The sequence below is a fragment of the Heterocephalus glaber genome, unplaced genomic scaffold (assembly GCF_053883595.1).
Source record: "Heterocephalus glaber isolate CG9 unplaced genomic scaffold, H.glaber_assembly_v1.0 deba00001532, whole genome shotgun sequence".
In the NCBI taxonomy this organism is placed as follows: Eukaryota; Metazoa; Chordata; class Mammalia; order Rodentia; family Bathyergidae; genus Heterocephalus; species Heterocephalus glaber.
The window spans coordinates 24,133,348-24,153,816 of record NW_028258330.1 but is presented as its reverse complement, the minus strand read 5'-3'; the positions used below and the strand labels follow the sequence as shown (position 1 = coordinate 24,153,816).

The window sequence follows — 20,469 nt, the reverse complement described above, 5'->3', positions numbered from 1 at the left end:
AAAAGTTTTAGATAACAAATAGATTGAATATTAAGGTAGTTGTAGAAGCAAAATAAGTAATGTGTTCTTTTAAGATTTGCTTTTCCTGTAACTCCTTGTTTAAGGTGAGGATTATCTGACTCTAACCAGTAACTTCATTAACCTAACAAAGTTACCCTGCCAGGGTGAATTTACAATGTATAGGGCCTATCTTGTGTCTGTGACTTGTAAATAGAAACTGGAATTGTATTTACATATCAAAGACCATTAGGGATGAGATAATAGCTAAAAAGGATATAAAAAGGGAAATGCTGAACAAAGGGGGTGCGGATATTGACCAGACTGGTTTCTGGTGTTCTGTCCACTCACAAGAAGAAATTTTATTATTTTATCCGAATTCTGTGTCTCTGTGTATTTCTTTCTGAGGTTTCCATAACAGTATAAGACATGGCTCCAAAAGATCATCCTGAGAAATATGAAGCCAACTCCCCACAATGTGGTGGACAGAAGAGAGAAGGAGTAAAAGTCTTCTGCAAACCTGCTGTTAATAGGGAAAATGACCCACAGAGAGTGAGCAGAGTAGGGCCTGTGACTGAAAATGAGGAACAGCACTTTCTAGCCATCAACCTAATACTCTAGGGTAGAGAGCGGAATAGGGTCTAAGACCAAGAGGAAGTAGGGCCCCTGAGCATCCCCCTCTTCCCCTCCTGGACATACACCGAACAAAGCGAAGAGCTCCCGGGGTGACCTGGTTTCACAGGATGCCATCCACAGCCCTCCCAGAAAACTTTAATACTCCTTCCAGTGGCCTCTTTCCTACCCAAAAATTCACAAGCCGGCTGGCTGTTAAGGGTCACTACCATGTTGACTTCCTGATATGGCATTGTACATACTTTCCCACTTCATCTGCCCAATCTTTGGACTCTAACAGGGACCCAGGGATACCCACTTGCCCTGAGTCATGTCCTCATTGCCAGCAGAGCTACAGCTAAACCAGGTGCCTTCTCCCCTCCTTCAAAGCCCTTTCCAAGCCCTGCCATGGGCATCATCTGGCCCACAGCCAAGGATAACCCACATGAGTGTGAACTTCAACTGCTGTTGCAATGCTACAGAAGAGCAGAGGAGTATGTATCTGGACAAGGTTTTCCCTCTCCTGTTCTTGGCCCAGTGCTCTGTACAGATGGTGAGGAACAGATTCAGATGCCCCCTTACAGACTGTGAGGAGCAGACATGACAAATGAGAGCTCAGATGATTAAGACAGCCCCAGGGAACTGTCACCTCAGAGAGTCACCAACTGTCACCTTGATTTCCTCATTTGCAGGAGGATAGTTCTTCCATCTTCCAGGACCACATTAGGTGTCTTCCTCTACAGTGACTCAGGGTCAGTAAAAGTGAGTCAGCTTTAAAAGTTACCCTTTTAGGAAGACGAATATTATGTGGCTATTTTCTCCATCAAATCGAAAATGGTCTCTGGGTTTATAGGTTGAGTAAATAAGCAGGAGAAAATAAGGAACAAGCTTCAGACATTTTTGTCCCAAGATCTTTAAACATGCTTGGGGTCTAACTATCCCAAAGAAATAGGAAGACCAGTGCAGGCATGACCACAATGTGAAAAGTATTCATGCTGAAATTATGGCCATAAAATATTTTATTCATCCCATTCCTATCCTGTTTTAATAAATGTATTTTAGATATCAAGAGTAAAGACTGGCAGTAAAATAAAGGCTCCCCAGGACCTGGAATCAAAACATCTGGAAAAAAACTACTTAGTGAAGAAAAAAGAAGTAGATCTCCAGGAATTAAGGATGCCAACAGGAAAACTAGAAACCACAGAGAAACTGAACACAATGTAGAGAAAAAAAAAAAAAAAACAATCTGGACCACTAATCCCGGCTCCTGGGAAGGGGGACCTGAATCCACTAACACAAAGTAAGCCCAGTTGCAGTGGGGAACAAAGGGCTGGACGCACAGCACAAGCCTCAAGAAAAGCCCACAGTTATTGTAAGCTGCAAGCCAGCATGGGGTTTTACTCTAAAGTAAATCCTTCCACATGGCAGGCTAGAGTTGGGGAAGAAATCCATTACAGTGCCTGCTATATTTGAGATGGTTTAATCAGGAACCATTTTTGGAAGGGATTAATTGTTTAAGAGTGACAGAACCACTACACTTCAGGGTTTCTGGGGTCACCCTACCACAGTAACTGAGTGAGAGACAGTCACAAGAGACAGCTGCAGAGAGGACATGGGCTACATATAGAACCTCAGGCCAGGAAGAACCCAAAGGTCCTGCTCTCTGCAGTGAGAAGCCAGGCCACTCTTCTGTAGTTTTTGGAAGGAGCTGGGTCTGAAAGTGTTGGCATTAAATCCAGCAAACTGCTTGACCCCGCCCCTATAACCACTGCCTACATCCAGCACAAAACTAGTGGTCTATCAGCTTTCCCCATTAGCCAACAAGATCAGAGATACACCTCAGCTTGGACAGTTACCACAGCCTGGGGTGTACAGAGGGGATTCTGGAATAAGGGAGTACCTCACAAGCCCACAAACTGTAAAGCTAGGCAGAGAAAGCAGTAATTTAAGATGCACAGAGAGACACAGGAACTGGAGAGAATATAACCCTAGGGTAAACACAATTGACCAACCACATGCAGTAGGAAAAGCAGGGCAGGACTCAGCATTCACACACAAAAATGGGAGTGTGGAAACAAAATAGGACTTAATAGTGACTCACTATTCCTCCTTCATATCTAGTGGATTCCAATACTAAAGATCCAGGAAAAAAAATCACTCATTAAAAAAGAGAGGAGGGGGCCCAGGATTTAGCTCAGTGGTTCCAGCGCCTGCCTCATAGGCGCAAGGTCCCGAGTTCAACCCCTGGTACCAAAAAAAACCAAAATGAAGTCCATAAAAATTAAATAAATTGCTACCATTACACATTTCGAGGCGGGGGATTTAGCTCAGTGGTTTCACTGCCTGCTGCGCAAGCGCAAGGACCCGAGTTCGATCCCCAGTACCAAAAAAAAAACAGAGAGAGAAGAGGGCCGGGGATTTAGCTCAGTGGCACTGTGCCTGCAAGGTTCTGAGTTCAATCCCCAGTACCAAAACAAAAGGCGGGGGGAGAAATTTTTTGGACTTATTTATTTTTTCTTCATTAAGTTTTGGAGACTCGGGGATATTATCTGTGTGGGGTTTTTTTCTTTTGTTCTCTGTGGGTTTTTTCCTTCTACTTTTATTCTTTTCTGTTACTTTTATCTAATTCTATTTTCTTTTATTCCTTAGTAGGATCCTTTATCTCACTTTTCTCTCCTCATCCTGTGTATTTTTTAAATTTTACTTCATTCACTTCCCCTTCCCCACTTTCTCCATCTGCATTAGATTACTAGTAAGCATCATTAATCTTTAGATAGTTAGTTGACTCTAGATTCTGACTTCTGGGAAGATGGTAGAGTGGTGAACAGCAGACAAACAGCCTGAGATTTGGTGTCCAGAAGCTGGAATATAGCAATGTGAGGAAGAGAAGGAGGGAAGTGGGTCCCCAGGACCCAGTAAGGATCTGAAGTGAAAAATGAAGCCCACAGGAAGAGCAAGAAGAGAAACTTCAACAAAGAAGAGGTAGCAAGCAGCACTTTCTCCCTGAACCCTGACTCAGTCACTGTGTGGGGAGACTAGAGCCTGCAGACACACGGTGACTACTGGCAACTCCAGAGGCCTCCACAGAGAAACGCACCAGTGGAACAGAGCAGTGGACATAGTGGACTGCAATGGCTAGTGAGTTATTCGGGTTCAGACATCCCCCAGGAGAGGGTGATTAGTCAGTAGCCATCTTGGAGAGGGGCTAGCTGAGCTCGGAACACAAAGCAGCTGCAGGCTAGCTTCATCAGGTTGAGGTGGAACTGAGTTCAAGTCAGTAGGAGATCAAGGAGCCAAGTTCAACCCACCAGGGAGCCAAGTTCAAGACAGCAGGAGGCACATAGAGTGTCCCAGGCTGAACAAATTGAGTTTCAGCCTCATAGCCAGAAACCAGCCTGACCTTCAGAACTAAAGGTGTAGGCTTGCTGGGATTATCCTCTACCCTACATAAATCTATGGCTGGCTTGTTGGGAGTAATGAACATGGATCTGAGCTTGGTGTGTCCAATTTGTCTACCAGTGACAGCAGAGACACGTCTTAAATGAACATTATTTTTTCTTTTTCCTTTTTTTGTTTTTGTTGCCTTTTCTTTTTGCTCAATTGTTTGTCCTTATTTTTATATAAGTGTGAACATTGTTTCTAGTTTTTTTGTTGTTGTTCTGTTCTGTTCTTGTCTTTATTTCTTCCTTCTGTCTTTCTTGTCTTCACCAATTTCCCAGAGATTGCATAATATTCCTTTGTCCTCCAGCCCTGTTTCTAATCTCTTCCATTTCTTCTGTTAGTTGAATTTATGTTATTATTATTGAATTATTTTAAAGTTTAAAGTGATATAATTGTTATACTTAGTAGATATTTAATGCATGTCAACATTTGGTTTATCTTTGTATCTATATTATTATTGTAGATCTCTTTTCTATTGCTAAGGGTGGTACACTGGTAGCTTTTATTGGTTCAGCATCTATTTTGTCTTTGACTCTATTGTTGCTGATTTCAGTTATTGCCAGCATGGCATAACTATTGCTATTAACAGGCTTTTACTGTATGCCAATATCTGGTTTGCCTGTGGGCCAAAACAATACTGCAGTTCATTTTTAGAAAATCAGGTGCTGGGCCAATTGTACCCTCCCCTCTCCACATTAATGAAGGTGGTCAATCTTGGGACAGAGGCAAGAGCCTATAGTTAGCCATACCCAGAGTACATCACTGGAAAGCAGACACTATCTTAAGAGATCTCCATATTAGCAACAAATTATTGCCACTGTAATTGACCCTGAACCCTCAGCATGCATGCATGTCACACAAAAACACACACACACCCCATGAAAAACCAAGGCAACAAAATCCCTCCAAAAACTCCCAATGCCCCCAAGGCTGATCCATGGGGTATCAAGGGGGAGGAAATCAAAAAACAAACAGCTGAATTATATAAAGTGATAAAAGAGGAGACAAGAAAACAGATTAATAAGGTACTCAATGAGTTCAAAGATGCTACAAGTAAACAGATAATGAACTTAATAAAATGATCAGTGAGCTCACAGAAGACACACAGAAAAAGCTAGATGAGGGCCAGGGATTTAGTTCAGTGATGCCACTGCCTGCCTTGCAAGCCCAAGGTCCTGAGTTCAATCCCCGGTACCCCCCCACAAAAGCTAGATGAGCTAAACAAAATAATACAAAACATGAATGACCAGTCTAGCAAAGAATTAGAGCCCATGAAAAGGTAACAAACAGAAATCTAGGAGAGTAAAAATTTTATTGAAAAGTATAGGCAGCCAAAATGATTAATGTGAGAACAGTGTCAGAACTAAATGACAGGGCTGATGCAGGAGACCATATACTCAGAGATACCTTAAAAACAAAAGATCATGGAAAATGAATCCAACAGCTGCTAGATGGCACAAAGAAGACTAATCTAATATTAATTGGATTAGTGAAAAATCAGAAGACAACACAAATGGCATTAAAATACCTGTTCACAGTAATAACAGCAGAAAACTTTCCTACCATAGGGAAAGAATTTAACATACAGATAAATGAGACATATAGAATCTCAAACAGCCACAATCAGAAAAGAACTTCTCCACAACACATCATAGTCAAAATCCCTGAAGTCCACTTGAGAAAACAATCCAAAAATTCATTTGGAACAAGAAGAGACCCAGAATAACAAAAGCAATTCTAGGTAACAGAGACATGGCAGGGGGTATCACAATCCCCAACCTGCAACTATACTACAAAGCTACTGTGATAAAAACAGCATGGTACTGGCAAAGAAACACACCTGAGGACCAGTAGAACAGATCAGAAGATGCAGAAACAACGCCAGACACACTCAGCCATCTCATCTTCAATAAAGGAGCCAAACACCCTCACTGGAGGAAAGATAGCCTCTTTAATAAATGGTGCTGGAAAAATTGGGCTTCAACTTGCCAAAGATTAAAACTAGACTTATATCTCTCAGCATTCACTAAATTAAAATCAAAATGGATGAAAGATCTAAATATTAAAACAGAAACGCTGAACCAGTTGGAACAGAGGTTAGGTAGAACCCTTGAAGACATCGGTGTAGGAAAAGATTTTATGAACAAAACCTCAGCTGCCCGTGAACTAGCACAAACAATCAACAAATGGGATCTCTTCTTATTAAAAAGCTTCTGCACAGCAAGAGAAACCACCAGCAGTGTGAAGAGACAACCCACAATGTGGGAAAAAATCTTCACCTGCTCTTCCTCAGACAAAGGTCTACTATCTTGAATCTATAAAGAACTTAAAAAGATCAGACCTCCCAAATTTAAAGACCCAATCGAAAAATGGGCAGCTGAAATGAACAGACATTTCTCACACAAAGAAGTAGAAATAGCAAATAAATACATGAAAAAATGTTCAACATCACTGGTCATTCGAGAGATGCAAATGAAAACAACGCTGAGATTTCACTTCACTCCAGAAAGAATGGTTGCTGTCATGAAATCAACCAATCACAAATGCTGGTGGGGCTGTGGGGAAAGAGGAACCCTGCTCCACTGCTGGTAGGAGTATAGACTGGTGCAAGCACTGTGGAAATCAGTATGGAGATACCTCAAAGAACTAGGACTGGAAGTCCCATTTGACCCCGCTATTCCACTGCTAGGGATCTTCCCCAAAGAATTAAAAGAATCATACCACAGTGATATATGTGCGCCCATGTTCATAGCAGCACAGTTTGTGATAGCTAAAACTTGGAAACAGCCCAAATGCCCATCAACTGAAGACTGGATAAAGAAAATGTGGTTTTTTAATAAAATGGAGTACTACTCAGCTATAAAAGATGAGAAATTAGAGACATTTATAGCTAAGTGGATGCACATTGAGGCAATACTCTTAAGTGAAATAAATAGGACACACATGTATAAATACCGAATAGTTTCTCTGGTGTGAGAAACTGAAAGTGTAAATAAGGACTAAATGTATAATAGGTCATGTGAAATAGGAAGAAAAGGGCCAAAGGGGAAGGAAGTGGGAGGGCTAGGGGAAAGGATAGAAGGGAATGGGATTAATATGAGAAAATGGAAAAGTAGGAACAAAATCTTTGTAAATAGGGAGGAATGGAGGGGTTGAAGGGAGGGCTGGGCAAGGGTGAAAAATAAGAACCAAGAGAGACTATGTAAAGGTGCAAATTTCCAATGATGAATGTCATTATATTGTATACCTAAAATGTACCAATGACTAGAATGAATAATCGATAATGCAAAATAGGAAGAAAAGGTCCAAAGGGGTAGGGGTAGTGGGAGGGGCAGGGGAAAGGAAAGAAGGGAAAGGAAAAATGATGAGAAATGGAAAAAATGGAAATAAAGTCTTTGTAAATAGGGAAGGGTGGAGGGGGTGAAGGGAGGGCTAGGAATGGGGAAAAAATAAGAACCAAGATGCATTATGTAAAGGTACAATTCCCAATGAGAAATGTAATTATGTTGTATACCTACAATGTACCAATAAAAGAATTTAATAAAAAAAAAAAATCCCCGAAGTCCAGCCACAAGGACAGAATACCAAAGGCTGTTAGAGAAAAGCAAAAAAATACAAACAAACAAAAAAAACACTTATAAAGGTAAATGCATTAGAATTACTGCAGTCTTCTCAACACAAACCAGGGGAGCTTGAAATGAAGTGTTTCAAGCCCTAAAAGAAAACAACTTCCAACCCAGATTGATGTATCTTCCAAAACTATCTTTCAAAATTGATGGGAGAAATAATGTCTTTCCATGACAAAGAGCACTTCAAGAAGTTCATGAAACCGGCCGTGGTGGTGGATGCCTGTAATCCCAGCACTGGGAAGGGAGAGGCAGCAGGATTTCCACAAGTTCAAGGCCAGCCTGGGTTACACAGTGAATTCTAGGAGAGCCTGCACTACAAAGCGAGAGCCTTCCTTAAAAAATAAAACAAAATAAAAAATTAATGCCTACCAAACTAGCACTCCAAAAACTTCTCAAGGATATCCTATGAATAGACAATGAAACCAATGATGCCAAAAAGTCTAGTGAAATGAATACACTGATTGAGCAGGGTGAGCAGATAAGCAGAAGGGGGGAAAAAATGAAAACAAAAACCCTAGAAGAAGACTGGCAAAAAGACTGGGAACTAGGAAGGGGGAGGCTACCCCTGCCCTGGTTCAGTCACTTCCCCCAAGCCCAAGGAAGCACTCCTTATAGGGGGATGATCTTCATGGGAAGGTGGAAGTGCAGGTGGTACTGGCTCCTCCTCATCTCTTCCACGCCCTAGAACTCATGCATCATGTATTCCATATACTTTGGCTGCCTCAAAAAGCAAGGCAAGGGAGAGAGGGTGTTTCGGCATTAGCCATTAGGAGTTCTGGAGGCTGCTTCCCAGGCACTGCCAGGGTAAGTGGCCAAGCAACAGCTTGTGCTTGGCTCTTGAATGTGGGAAGGGTTATTCACAGGCATCTGTAAAAACAGGAAGGCATCCCCTCCCTCCTTAGCTCTATCTGCAATGAAAATAAATCTGGCTTCACCTCCACACCTGGCATCTCAATTATAAGTTCTTTATTTACCTCTACTTTATGGATAATAAGACCCATGTAAGTATATATGAGTTGCCTGAATTCACATACCAAGTTAACAACAGGTGTAGGTTCACATACCAAGTTAACCCTAAGCCTAGGGCCACTAGGACAATTCTAGGCTACACTGACCAGCCTCGTGTTAATACATCTAGGGCCAAAACAAGCCATCATATGAAGCTATCATCAGAAATGGAGTCAAGTGTAGTAGTGTACACTTGTAGCCTAGCTACACAATAGGCTGAGGCAGGGGGCATTTCTTGAGCCCAGGAGTTCATCAACCTGGATAGCAAGACCCTGTTTTAACAAAATAAATAAACAATTTTTTTAAAAGAAAGACTGCAAGGACTCAAGTTTGATCCCCAAAAGAGAGAGAGAGAGAGAGAGAGAGAGAGAGAGAGAGAGAGAGAGAGCAAAAGAGAGAAAGAAAGGAGAGAGAGAAAGAAAGAGAAAGAAAGAGAGAGAGAAAGAGAGAGAAAGAAAGAAAGAAAAAGAGAGAGAGAGAAGGAAGGAAGGAAGGAAGGAAGGAAGGAAGGAAGGAAGGAAGGAAGGAAGGAAGAGTTACTATGAAGGATTGTTGTTCTGACCATTATGGCCCATGCCTGTAATCCTAGTGAGGAAGCTGAGACAGGAGGATCACAAGTTCAACACTAGCCTGGGCAACTTAGGGAGACCTTGTCTCAAAAAAAGGGGTGGGGTTGGGCCCTGGGGATACAGCTCAGGTCTCTCGGATTCAATCCCCAGAACTGCAGGCAATCAGAGCTGAGGATTCAATTCTATGGTACAGTGGTTGCTTAGCATACACAAGGCCCTAGGTTCAAACTCCAATACTGTGAGGGAAGGGAGAGCAGCAGCAGCATTGTGTAGACAATGGAGAATGCTAGAAACATATTTATTATAGAATGTTAAAAAAAATAAAAGCCAGAGGCTGGGGATTTAGCTCAAGTGGTTACGCTACGCCACCTGTCTCGAAAGCCCAAGGACCCCAGTTTGATCCCCGGTACCAAAAAAAAAAAAAAAAGAAAAAGAAAAGCCAAAAAATTAAATGTAAAAAATAGGGCTGGGGCTTTAGCTCAGTGGTTCCACCACCTGCTCCGCAAGTGCCAGGACCCAAGTTTGATCCCCGGTACCAAAAATGAAAATAAATAAAAAATAAAACCTGGGGCCCAGGGATTTAGCTCAGTGGGGTATCTGCCTGGCAAGTGCAAGGTCCTGAGTTCCATTCCCAGTACCGAAAAAAATAAGTAAATAAATAAAAAATAAAACCTGGATTGAATACTTAAACCAAGGGGAAAGTATGCTATAGTAGCTAACTCAGGGAACTTTGAGGCAGACCTCCGTGTTTGAATACTGGCCCAAATAATAGCTCTGCAACCCTGAAAGAGTTCCCCAACTTCTCTCTGACTCAGTTTCCTGAACCTGTCAAACAACAGCACCTACCCCATAGGATTCCTGTGAGGTTTAAGCAAAATAAGTGTTTAGCAGTGCCATCTTTATTACATAAATTTATCAGACTATGTTGGAGGGGGTTGTTTGCAGTACTGGGGACTAAACCCAGGGCCCTCACAATGAGCTACATCCTCAGTCCATTTTTTAATTTTTATTTCGAGACACGGTCTTGTTAAGTTGCCCAGGCTGGGCTGCTGGAACTTGTGGTACTCCTGTTTCAGCCTACCAGAGAGCTGGGATTACACCCATGTGCTACTTTGTCTAGTTCAGATTATGTTTTGTACTTTTTTGTATTTTTAAATGCTATCTATGCTTCTTGTAGTACTTTTTTGGGTGGTACGGGAGTTGGAGGACATTGAGAAAAAGTCTCACTATGTAGTCTAAGCCGCCCTTGAATTCACATTCCTCCTTTCTCAGCCTTCCAAATGCAGGGACTGCTGGTATGTACCACCATGCCTAGCTCTAAGAATATTTAGAATCAGAAAAAACAAAATCATTATTATTATTTCATAAGACCCTGACATTTTTGGATTTTACAGCCATATGTTGGCCTATGAGACCATAAAGGGCCATGGCACTGATTTGGATCCCTCTAGGCAGCACACAGGAGAGCCACATGGCGGATGCCCCATGAGGTCTCATGCAGGGGCTACTGACACATCGTACATTCTCCTACCCCAGGAGAATGAGCTGCAATCCAAACCCCAGGCTCCCCCAACTAAAAGCAGAACACAGGGAGGCTTTCTGATGCTCACTCCCTGACCATCTTCACACCTCCAACATGAACTGTACCCTCCAGCCCGGCTCCACTCAGCTACCTGAGACAGCAGGGACATCTCCTCACCCAGGTGATGAAGCCATTACCATCCGAATTCACCTTGAAAAACATCGTCTCCAGCATTTCATCTGACACATCACTCAGAACCTTCTTCATGGTCCTGATGAAAGTTTCCAAGTCCACGGGTTCAGAGAAAGAAGGACATTAGCACTCAAGTCACTCAGTACCCCATAGGCCCCAAGTGTCTCTAGGATTCTGCATGCTGAGGAGTTTCATCCCAAGGGGGAGAAATCAAGCTCTGCAGAAAGAAAAATAAAGCTTAAATATGCAAAAAATAAGGGAATGGTTTAGACAGCCATAGAACACTTGGATGTATTCCCCAATTAACATCATAGGCAGTGTTCTTTTAAAGTGAGGAAAGTCTTATTATATTTTTATGAAAATATCCCCAGGATTTACATATATTAAATGAGAAGCAAGGTGAGGGAACTTGCTAAAAACTAATTTTAGGAGCTGGGGGTGTGGCTCAGTGACAGACTAACACACTCAGGTCCTGGCTTTCCCTGGAGCCAAGCAATGCCATAGAAGTCCATGATAGCACAGAAGTCCATACAGTGACATAGACATGTTCTTAAGATTAACATTAAGTGAAAGAGAAGGGTCTGAAATGCCATACATAAATACAGTCCCCAATTTAGGATTCAACTTTATAAACATATACACATATAACCACTGTTTTTCACTTTCAGCACAGTATTCAATAAATTACATGAGATATTCAATACTTTATTATGAAACATGCTTTGTGTTAGATCCTTTTGCCCAACTGTAGGCTCATGTAAGTATTCTGAGCACTCTTAAGTTAGGCTAGGCTAAGATGCAATGGTTGGCAGGTTAGGTGTACTAAGTGGAATTTTCAGCTTATAACACGTTCAACTTACACTAGTTTATCAGGACATACCCTGTAGTAAGTCAGGGAGCATCAGTATAGTGTCATTACAGACATATAAAAACACTCACAGCCAGATGTGGTGGAAACTTAAGGAGCCCCTTGGGATGTCCACTTCCTAGTCTTTATGCCCTCCTATTGTCTCCCTTGCTAGGGGTGGGGAGGGTACGACTTGCAGAATTCTAGCGGCAAATCCTGACACAGGTGACAGGCAGAGTATATAAATCTCTGTTCATATTATTATACGATTCTGTTATATGAGATTTATATCCTGCTAGATTTACTCTCTCCATTCTTGGGTTGCGCCTTGCCAGTAGCCATGTTGGGGAGTCTCACACAGCCAGGACGATGGACAGCTTCTGGGAGCTGATGGCAGCCTCCTACCAATAGCCAGGAAGACATGGAAGCCCTCACCACTGCACCTGTAATGAATTCTGCCAACAAGGTGAGTGAACTTGGAAGTAGGTTCTTCCTGGTCGAGCCCCAGATAACACTGCAGGCCCAGCTGACAACTTGACTACAGCTGTGAGAGACTCTGAGCCGAAGGGCCAGCTGAGCTATGCCCACACTGCTGACATACCAAAACTGTGAGATTTGTGTTGAATCAAGCCACCAAGGCTGTGGGACTTCTGTCCACAATAGTAGATAATAAGCCACACATATGAAACTGGAAGAAAACGCACCAAAATGCTAACAGTTGCTGCATGTGGGTGTATTTGGACTGGGTGTATTTTCTTCTAGATCTCAAACAGGTTCCAACATGCTTACACAACCTACACAATGATTAATAAAAGTTTTAAACAAGACACTGGATACAAAAATATTTGTCAGAGCTGGGGATGGTGGTGCACAACTCTAACACCAGTACTCTGAGAGGCTGAGGCAAGAGGATCACAAGTTCAAGCACAGCCTGGACAACTTAGTCAAACACTGCCTCAAAAAGTAAAGGGCTGGGCCGGGGATTTAGCTCAGTGGTTTTGTCACCTGCTGCACAAGCGCAAGGACCCAAGTTCAATCCCTGGTACCAAAAAAAAAAAAAAAGTAAAGGGCTAGGGCCAGGGTACTACCTTCTGCCTCACAAGCATAAGGTCCAGAGTTCAATCCCCAGTACCAAAAAAAAGGGGGTAATAAAAAAATAAAATAAAATAAAATAGAAAAGGGCTAAATATGTAGCTCAGTGCAAAAGCTCTGGGTCCTAGGTTCACTCCCCAGTACTTTTTAAAGGGGGGGAGGAGAACTCTGTCAGATCTGAGCCCTCCACACACCCCAGATACTGGGTCCTGTGTAGAAGTCACAACAACTGAGTCTACAGTGTGGCTTTACTTCTAGTGGAGCCAATGCCCTCTTCAAACATTTTCTCCATCTCAGCCAGATGCAACCCAGTAAAAAGCTGAGTGCTTGGTGGGGTGTCAGGAGTATGGCTAAGGATGATGGAATGTGGGGAACTAGAAGCCTCTTTGTCCTGAAATTCACATGGGATAGACAGCTGGAATGAGAATGATTACAAAAACCAGGGACTGAGAGGGTTAGTTTCCTATGCCAAACATTTCTCAGCACATCTTAAAGAGAGAATCTTTGGGGGAAGAATAGGCTCAGTAGTGTTATGATGTTACTAATAGAAACAAATTAAGTTCCACTTATTTGCTTCCACTTTTAAGCTTAGGAAGATCAAGAAAAATCTAGGCCAGATATAGCCTGCAACCCAACATTCTGGGAGGCTAAGGCAGGAGGATCTCAAGTTCGAGCCTAGTTTGGGCAATTTAGCAAGACTGTCTCCAAAATTAAAAAGGGCTAAGGATTAGGTCAGTACAAAGGCTGTAGGTTCAATCCCCAGTACTAGGAGAAGAAAAGGGGAAGGCCAGGGCAGTGGGAGTAGGGAGAGGGATAGGAAGGAAGTGGGGAGGGGAGGAGAAAAATCTAGACTGCAGGGTCAGAGATGTAGCTAAATGGTAGTGCAGATGTCTAGTATGTGTGAAGCCATGAGTTCAGTCCCATCACTGAAAATGGTAATGGGGTGGTCGGAGCTCTAGATTGCATCTCCTAACTTTGGGAGTTAAGCCCCACCAAAATAACGACCATGTACATCCTCCTGTGAGCGCTCATTAATTCACTCACAGTCCCCACACATTTGTGGGTGCCAGGCACTGTGAATACAACAGTAAACAAAGTTGAGTCCCTGCCTTCATGAAGTCCAGCAAATGAAGGAATTGATGCTCTCACCATCTACCCAGACCCCAAATTTAGAAATCTCAGCACCATTTTAGTGCCTCCTTTTTTCCTGTACATTCTTATTGGGATCTATCTCCCACGAAGAACCCATCCTCTCCCAATCCCTGCTCTACTCTGGGACAAATATAATCACCTCCCTAAAACAGAGTCTGGCCATCCCTTCCAAACCACTTCCCAGTGCTGGCACTAGTCATCATCCTATAAAGCAAATGTGATGACTTTATTTTGCTCTGACACTCTCCATTGCAACTCCTTCCACCCTCAACTCCTGAGCATGGCTTTTAAAGCCCTTCACAAAGGCTTTTTCACTAGCCCTGACTTATCTTTCAATTCCAGGTAAACCATCTATTTTTCACCATCCTCAACACAGCAAAGTGTTCCACTTCTACTCTCACCATCTCCTATACACAGTCCAGGCCTATGCCACAGAGAACTTCCACCCATTCTTCAGTGTCTGGCTAAAATGACACTTCCTCCAAGGAGCTTTCCCTTGACTTTCAATAAGAAGCACCACTGCCACCTCCACCTTCCCTGCTCTTTGTTCATTCCTCCCACTCACAGCATGTATGTGTGTACACATACAATGTAGTGTGAGAAGCACGTGGCCACAGAGTTCAGAGCTCTAGGTTATAATTTTGCCTGATAACCCACATACAAGCTACTTTATCTGTGGCATACCACATACTGCTTGAGCCATAGACTTCCCCATCTGCAAAAAAGAACCACAAGGTTGTAGTTGAGATCAAATACATATAAAACCCCAGAAAAATGGCTTCAGGATAAATGACAGCACTTATCATTCATCTTATAGTGAGCTTTTTGAAGGCAAGAGTATATTAATTTATCTTAATTTAATCTTAATTTATATTATTTCTATATTACCCAGCCCCCCAGGCACTTAACAGATACTCAATACATATAAAAGTTCATATAGCCCATGTCATTGTTATCACAGCTTTGCAGGACAAAATTAAGTATAGTCCACAGAGGGGCTGTGGACTGACAGCCTAGGGGTGTTGCATCTGGCCCAAGTGGTACTTTAAAAGGAAAAACCACCCTGCTTGCAGTACACACTTAAGTTACCTACCTGGCCCTGTGAGTCTCTTGAGTTTGCCGTGGCGAGTGCAGAGACCAATAGACTGCTATGCTGATGAGTTTTGGTCACTCTGGGTGGCTTTGGAATGCCCCCTTCCTTTATTCACACTGACAGTTTGCTTACCTTTTCAAGTTGAGGGCTCTCTTCTAAGTCCTCAGAAGACATTCATCTTGACCTAAAATAGGGAGTTCTTTTAACTTCAGTCTTTATACGGACCATGTGGGAAACTGAGCTAGCCAGTCAAAGAAAAAGCATTAAAGAAGACAAGGTCTAGGGAGAGGGTGGCTGCCCCTTACTCATGAGCACTCCCAGTAACCATCTGATGACTACCCCTTTTCCTATCAAGATTGCTCCAGCAGGCAGCTTTCTGAAAGTTGACAAATGAGTCTTGCTTCCCCCGATGGAAAGGAGTTGTCCCACTGACAACTCAAGTTATTTCACTCCTGACTTCACATCTGGGGCTTCTTTAAGGGGCTCACACTTTCTGTAGAACTAGAAGGGGCTTAGGGAGCCATGTGGTATATGAAGAACAATTCAGATGTGGATGAGGTCCACAGGCGGGCACATGTCCAAAGGTCAAAGACATGCAATAGAGGTGGGACAGGACCAGACTAGTTCCTGACCTTCCACAGTATCCACCCTCTCAAACTCCCTTCTGTGCCCTTGGAAACGGGACTCCCTCACGAGAGCTGATGGAACGCTTCAAAGCAGTGTGAGGACCGGATAAGAGCACATGGTGGAGGTTCATCCCCAAAGCTCTGCTCTGAGAATGAAGGGCATGTGCTGTGTCAGTATCCGAAATACTGAAGCACCAGTCCAGACTCATCAGCAAGTCTCCCAGGCAGAGTCCAGGGAAACTTTAGGATGGTGGGGGAACAGCCAGGAAAGAGGCGTGCCTGACACGCACAGAGGACTGGGCAAATGAGCCACTCAGCTTGATCAGAGGGGTTCTGGGAGGCATGGGGGAGGGGAAAACAGCATAAGAGGGAAAAAAATTAGAAGCAGAATGCAACATCTTAAATGCTTGGCCAGGGAAAATGAACAGGATGTGGGCAATTATGAAAATTCTCAGCACAAGATGCAGGGTGAGAAGGAAGAGGAAGACTAATGACTGGCCAAAAGTGTCCTAACCTAATAACATGCTAACAAGAGCTCAGATGTAAGGACTGAGAGAGAGAGATAAGTCAAGGAAGGAGGTTTAAAAGCCAAGACCCAGGATGACTGAGGGAAATGACAAAAGTATTTCCAGAAAAAGCAGACAGAAAATGGTAAATGTGCATGATACTAGACTGCCTGGTTACAAATAAAACACAAAATATCTGAAAATTATAGGGGCTGATACTGAGGGAAGAGTACATTTAGGGAACAACCAAAAAAAAAAACCCACAAAAGACAGCTGGGAGGATGAGATGTTTTGGTAGCCAAGATGATAAGAGAAAGAGACCCACAGAAAATGACAATTTAGAGGTTACCAGCAAAAAAAACCCTGCATAAGTGTATTTATAAAACAGATCCATTTCTGTTAGTAATGTATGTACTATATGTTGGCAAATGCATTAAAAAAAAGATTTTAAAAAATGTACTCTAGGCTGCCATTCCACTGCTCCCAAGGCAGAGGAGGTGAGCCAATCCCAGCGCCCAGGAGGAGACTCCCTGGCTGCCATTCTACCACTCCCAGCCCAGAGAAAGGGGCTTCCAGGCAGCCGTTCCATCACTCCCAGCACAGAAGAGGTGAGCCGCGTGGGCACCAGTAGCACATCCTCCCCCCAGCTGTGGAAATGAGAAGACACATAAACAAGCCTCAAAAACAGACTTCCAGATCACCTATAGCAACCCCAAAGGGAAAACAGATGGAACAATCTGACACTCGACCACCTGGACTCCCTGAACTGGCAACAAGAGAGGATCTAGAAAAAATGAAATCGGAAATAATTTCTCAGATAACAGCAGAAATTGTGCTCATGGTGCAAGACAAGATTAATAAATCTAGAGAGGACACAGATTAAAAGAAATAGAGGAGTTGAGGAACATGATGGAATCCCAACATAAGACAAAAATGGAATCCATAAAACAGATACAAAAAGATTTCCAGGAGATTAAAAACTCCATTGAAAGTCTACGCAGCAGAATGAACCAATGTGAGGACAGAATTTCAGATATAGAAGATAAGATTCCTATTAGTCACCAGGAAAAGAAAAATTGCTTTAAAATTATAAGGTACCATGAGAAAACAATCCAGCAGCTGCTAAACAATGCAAAGAAGAATGACATAAGACTGATCGGAGTCAATGAAGCAACAGGAGAGAGTGCAGATGACATAAAAAAAACTGTTTACAGAAGTTATGGCAGAAAACTTCCCAAGCAGGGGAAAAGAACTTGACATACAGATAAGTGAGGCATATAGGACTCCAACCAGCCTTGATTTTTAAAAATCTACACATAAGCATATAATAGGATTCCAGAAACCCAACAGAAGAACAAAATTCTACAAGCAGTGAGAGAAAAGAAACAAATCACATACAAAGGAAAGCCCATCAGAATCACAGCAGACTTCTCAATGCAAACACTCAAGGCAAGAAGAGCTTGGAGCGACTTATTTCAAGCCCTAAAGGAAAACAGCCTCCAATGCAGATTGATGTACCCCGCAAAACTATCTTTCAAAATTGATGGAGAAAGAAGATACTTTCATGACAAAGAGCACCTTAGGAACTTCATGAATACCAAACCAGCACTCCAAAAAATTGTAGACAATATCCTGGGAAAAGACAATGAGAATCACAACCCCAGGAAGCCCAGCAGAATGAATCCATTGGGCATGACAAATTAAACGCAAAGGGGGAGATTCCAACTAAAAGAAAAAGTCATGACAAGGCTTTTGAAACTTTTAACTTCATCTCCCTAATGAGTGTATAATTCAATCTTGTTATTGTACGGATTAGTATTTTTCTGATTCTAGTGTTGCACACCTTACCTTGTGCTGTACTGGCTATTTGTCATCTTCTTGTTTCTACTTTTTAATTGGGTTGCCTATTAATGAGCTGTAAGAGTTCTGTATATATTCTGGTCATAGGTCATATGCATTGTAAATACGGTCTGTTTAAGGACTACTTTTCATTTTAACGATGTCAAAGTTCTAAATTTTGATGGAATCTCATTTATCAATTTTTTTCTTTTATATATCATGTTTTTTGTATCCTAGGAAGTTCTTGCCTACCCTAAATTCATAAACATTTTCCCTTATAATTTACTCTTAAAGTTTTACAGTTTTAGTCTTTCATATTTAGGTTCATAGATCCTTTCAAGTTATTTTTATGTATGGAAATAAAGGGTTGAGGTTAATTTTTTATATACAGATATCCCAGGTGTTCTAGTGCCATTTGCTAAAAACACTATCTTTTCCTCTGCTCTTGAATTGAGTTTATATTCTATAAAATGTTGTTAAATAATCTCTCAAAGCTCAGTGGACCATATATGTGTGGTTCTATTTTTAGATTGTTTTATTCCAATGATCTATATGTCTTTCCTTACACCAACACTGCCTTGATTATTGTAGCTTTAGAGGAAGTCTTAAAATTAGGTACTAATGTGAGACCTAACTAACTCCATTTTAAAGTTTGACTCCATCTTAAATATAAGAGAGTAAAGTGGCCTTGACATAAATTCCACTTCACTGAAGTCAACTATTCCCCTAGTCTCCTTTGTGCCCATAAACTAATGATAAAATGTCCTTGCTGTGGGGCAACAGATAAAAAAGAGACACAGCTCCTAACTCAGTCCTCTGTCTGCCCAGAAAACAGATGCTCCCGGGCCCATTATCTATAGAATATTCTGTCAATGTCCTGATTGTTCCTTTTTCCCATAAACTCTACATGTAGCCACCCCTCAACCCCCCATGCTTGCTAAATATCAACCAATCATATAACTGCTAAATGGAACATCCCCAAACCTTGTGGTAGCCACAATAAAAACCCTGCTGATTTGGAATTTGGGGCTCTCAATCCTGATCCGTTGCATCGGTGACGGTTGAGTGCCCCTGCTGGAGCTTAAATAAACGACCCTCGTGTGTTTACATCGGAAACGGCTCCTTGGTGGTCTCTGGGGACTTTGCGATCTGGGCACAACATTTGGGGGCTCGTCCGGGATCCCCAAGACCCTCAGGATTTCCGTACCGGAGGGTTGATGCCAGCTGGTGAGTGTTTCTGTGTCTGTAAGGTCTGGGGCCCATTTTCTGGAAAGGTCGACAAACGGTCTAGGTGGACGTGCTGCGAGGGCCACCGACCCGGGATCCTGGAAGACGTTCCGGGATCCTTCTGGAGGGGACGGAGTGCCCCATGAGTACGAGTCTGTGGGACTCCTAGGGGGACAGTGCGGGTCGCTCCTGCGGTACAGCGTGAGGCCGTCATCCCATGCTTTTTGCTTGTCTGTTGTGTCTGTTTGTCTGTTGTGTGACTTGGACTGAGACGATGGGACAGAATGTGACTAACCCCCTTTCCTTGTTAACAAGTCATTTCGGGGAAGTTAGAAAGCGAGCACATAATTTGAATTTAGAAATTAAAAAGAAAAAGTTAATCACCCTTTGCAAATCAGAATGGCCAACTTTTAAGGTAAACTAGCCACCAGAGGACACATTTGACCTAGAAACAGTCAAAAGAGTTAGAAAAATTGTTTTTTGTCCCCGAACGAGACACCCTGACCAGGAACCATACATCGTTACCTGGGAAGACCTGGTGCAGAACCCTCCCTCTTGGATCAAGCCCTTTTTGCCTCCACAGAAACAGCCGCCTGCGGCAGTCCTAGCGGTGCATGAAAGAACCACCAGAGGAGACCACCGGAGAGGACAAATTGACACCAAAACCACGGCGCCGCTATACCCAGTTCTCCAAAGAGAAACTGAGGAAGATCTCCTTTTTCCCCCTCCCTACCGCCCGCACGAACCCCGCCCGCACCCCGCTCCCTACCTACTGCCCACACCCGCTCCTCCACTTGCGGCGGCCGGGGCGGAGGGAGGCGCCCTGGCGGAGGCGCAGGGAAGAGCCCCGGAGATAGGAGATAGCCGGGGAGGAAATGCATGCCCAGGCGGGCATTGCTAGAGGGGGTGGCCCCGCCCAAAACAACCGCAGCCATCGCGCAGCCTTGCCGGTGGTGGGGCCGGCGGATTCCACTGTCCTCCCATTGAGGGCGACTGGACCCCCTGATGAGCATGGCAATCAGCCTCTCCAGTATTGGCCCTTTGCCACTAGTGACCTTTATAATTAGCACACACAACACGCCAAGTTTTCTGACAATCCCAGGGATCTAATCCAACT

At 43.1% G+C, this 20,469-nt stretch overlaps 1 protein-coding gene across 1 annotated transcript in view; it reads right to left on the bottom strand.

Moving 5' to 3' along the window:
• Window positions 1-20,287, bottom strand: part of Efcab8 (EF-hand calcium binding domain 8) — an 86,722-nt gene extending 66,435 nt beyond the window's left edge. Inside the window, 5 exon segments of the mRNA XM_087188587.1 lie at window positions 8,284-8,396; window positions 10,956-11,073; window positions 13,161-13,339; window positions 19,333-19,391; window positions 20,086-20,287. Coding sequence (XP_087044713.1) covers window positions 8,284-8,396; window positions 10,956-11,073; window positions 13,161-13,339; window positions 19,333-19,391; window positions 20,086-20,287 — 671 coding nt within the window.
• Between the last annotated feature and the right edge of the window lie 182 nt (window positions 20,288-20,469).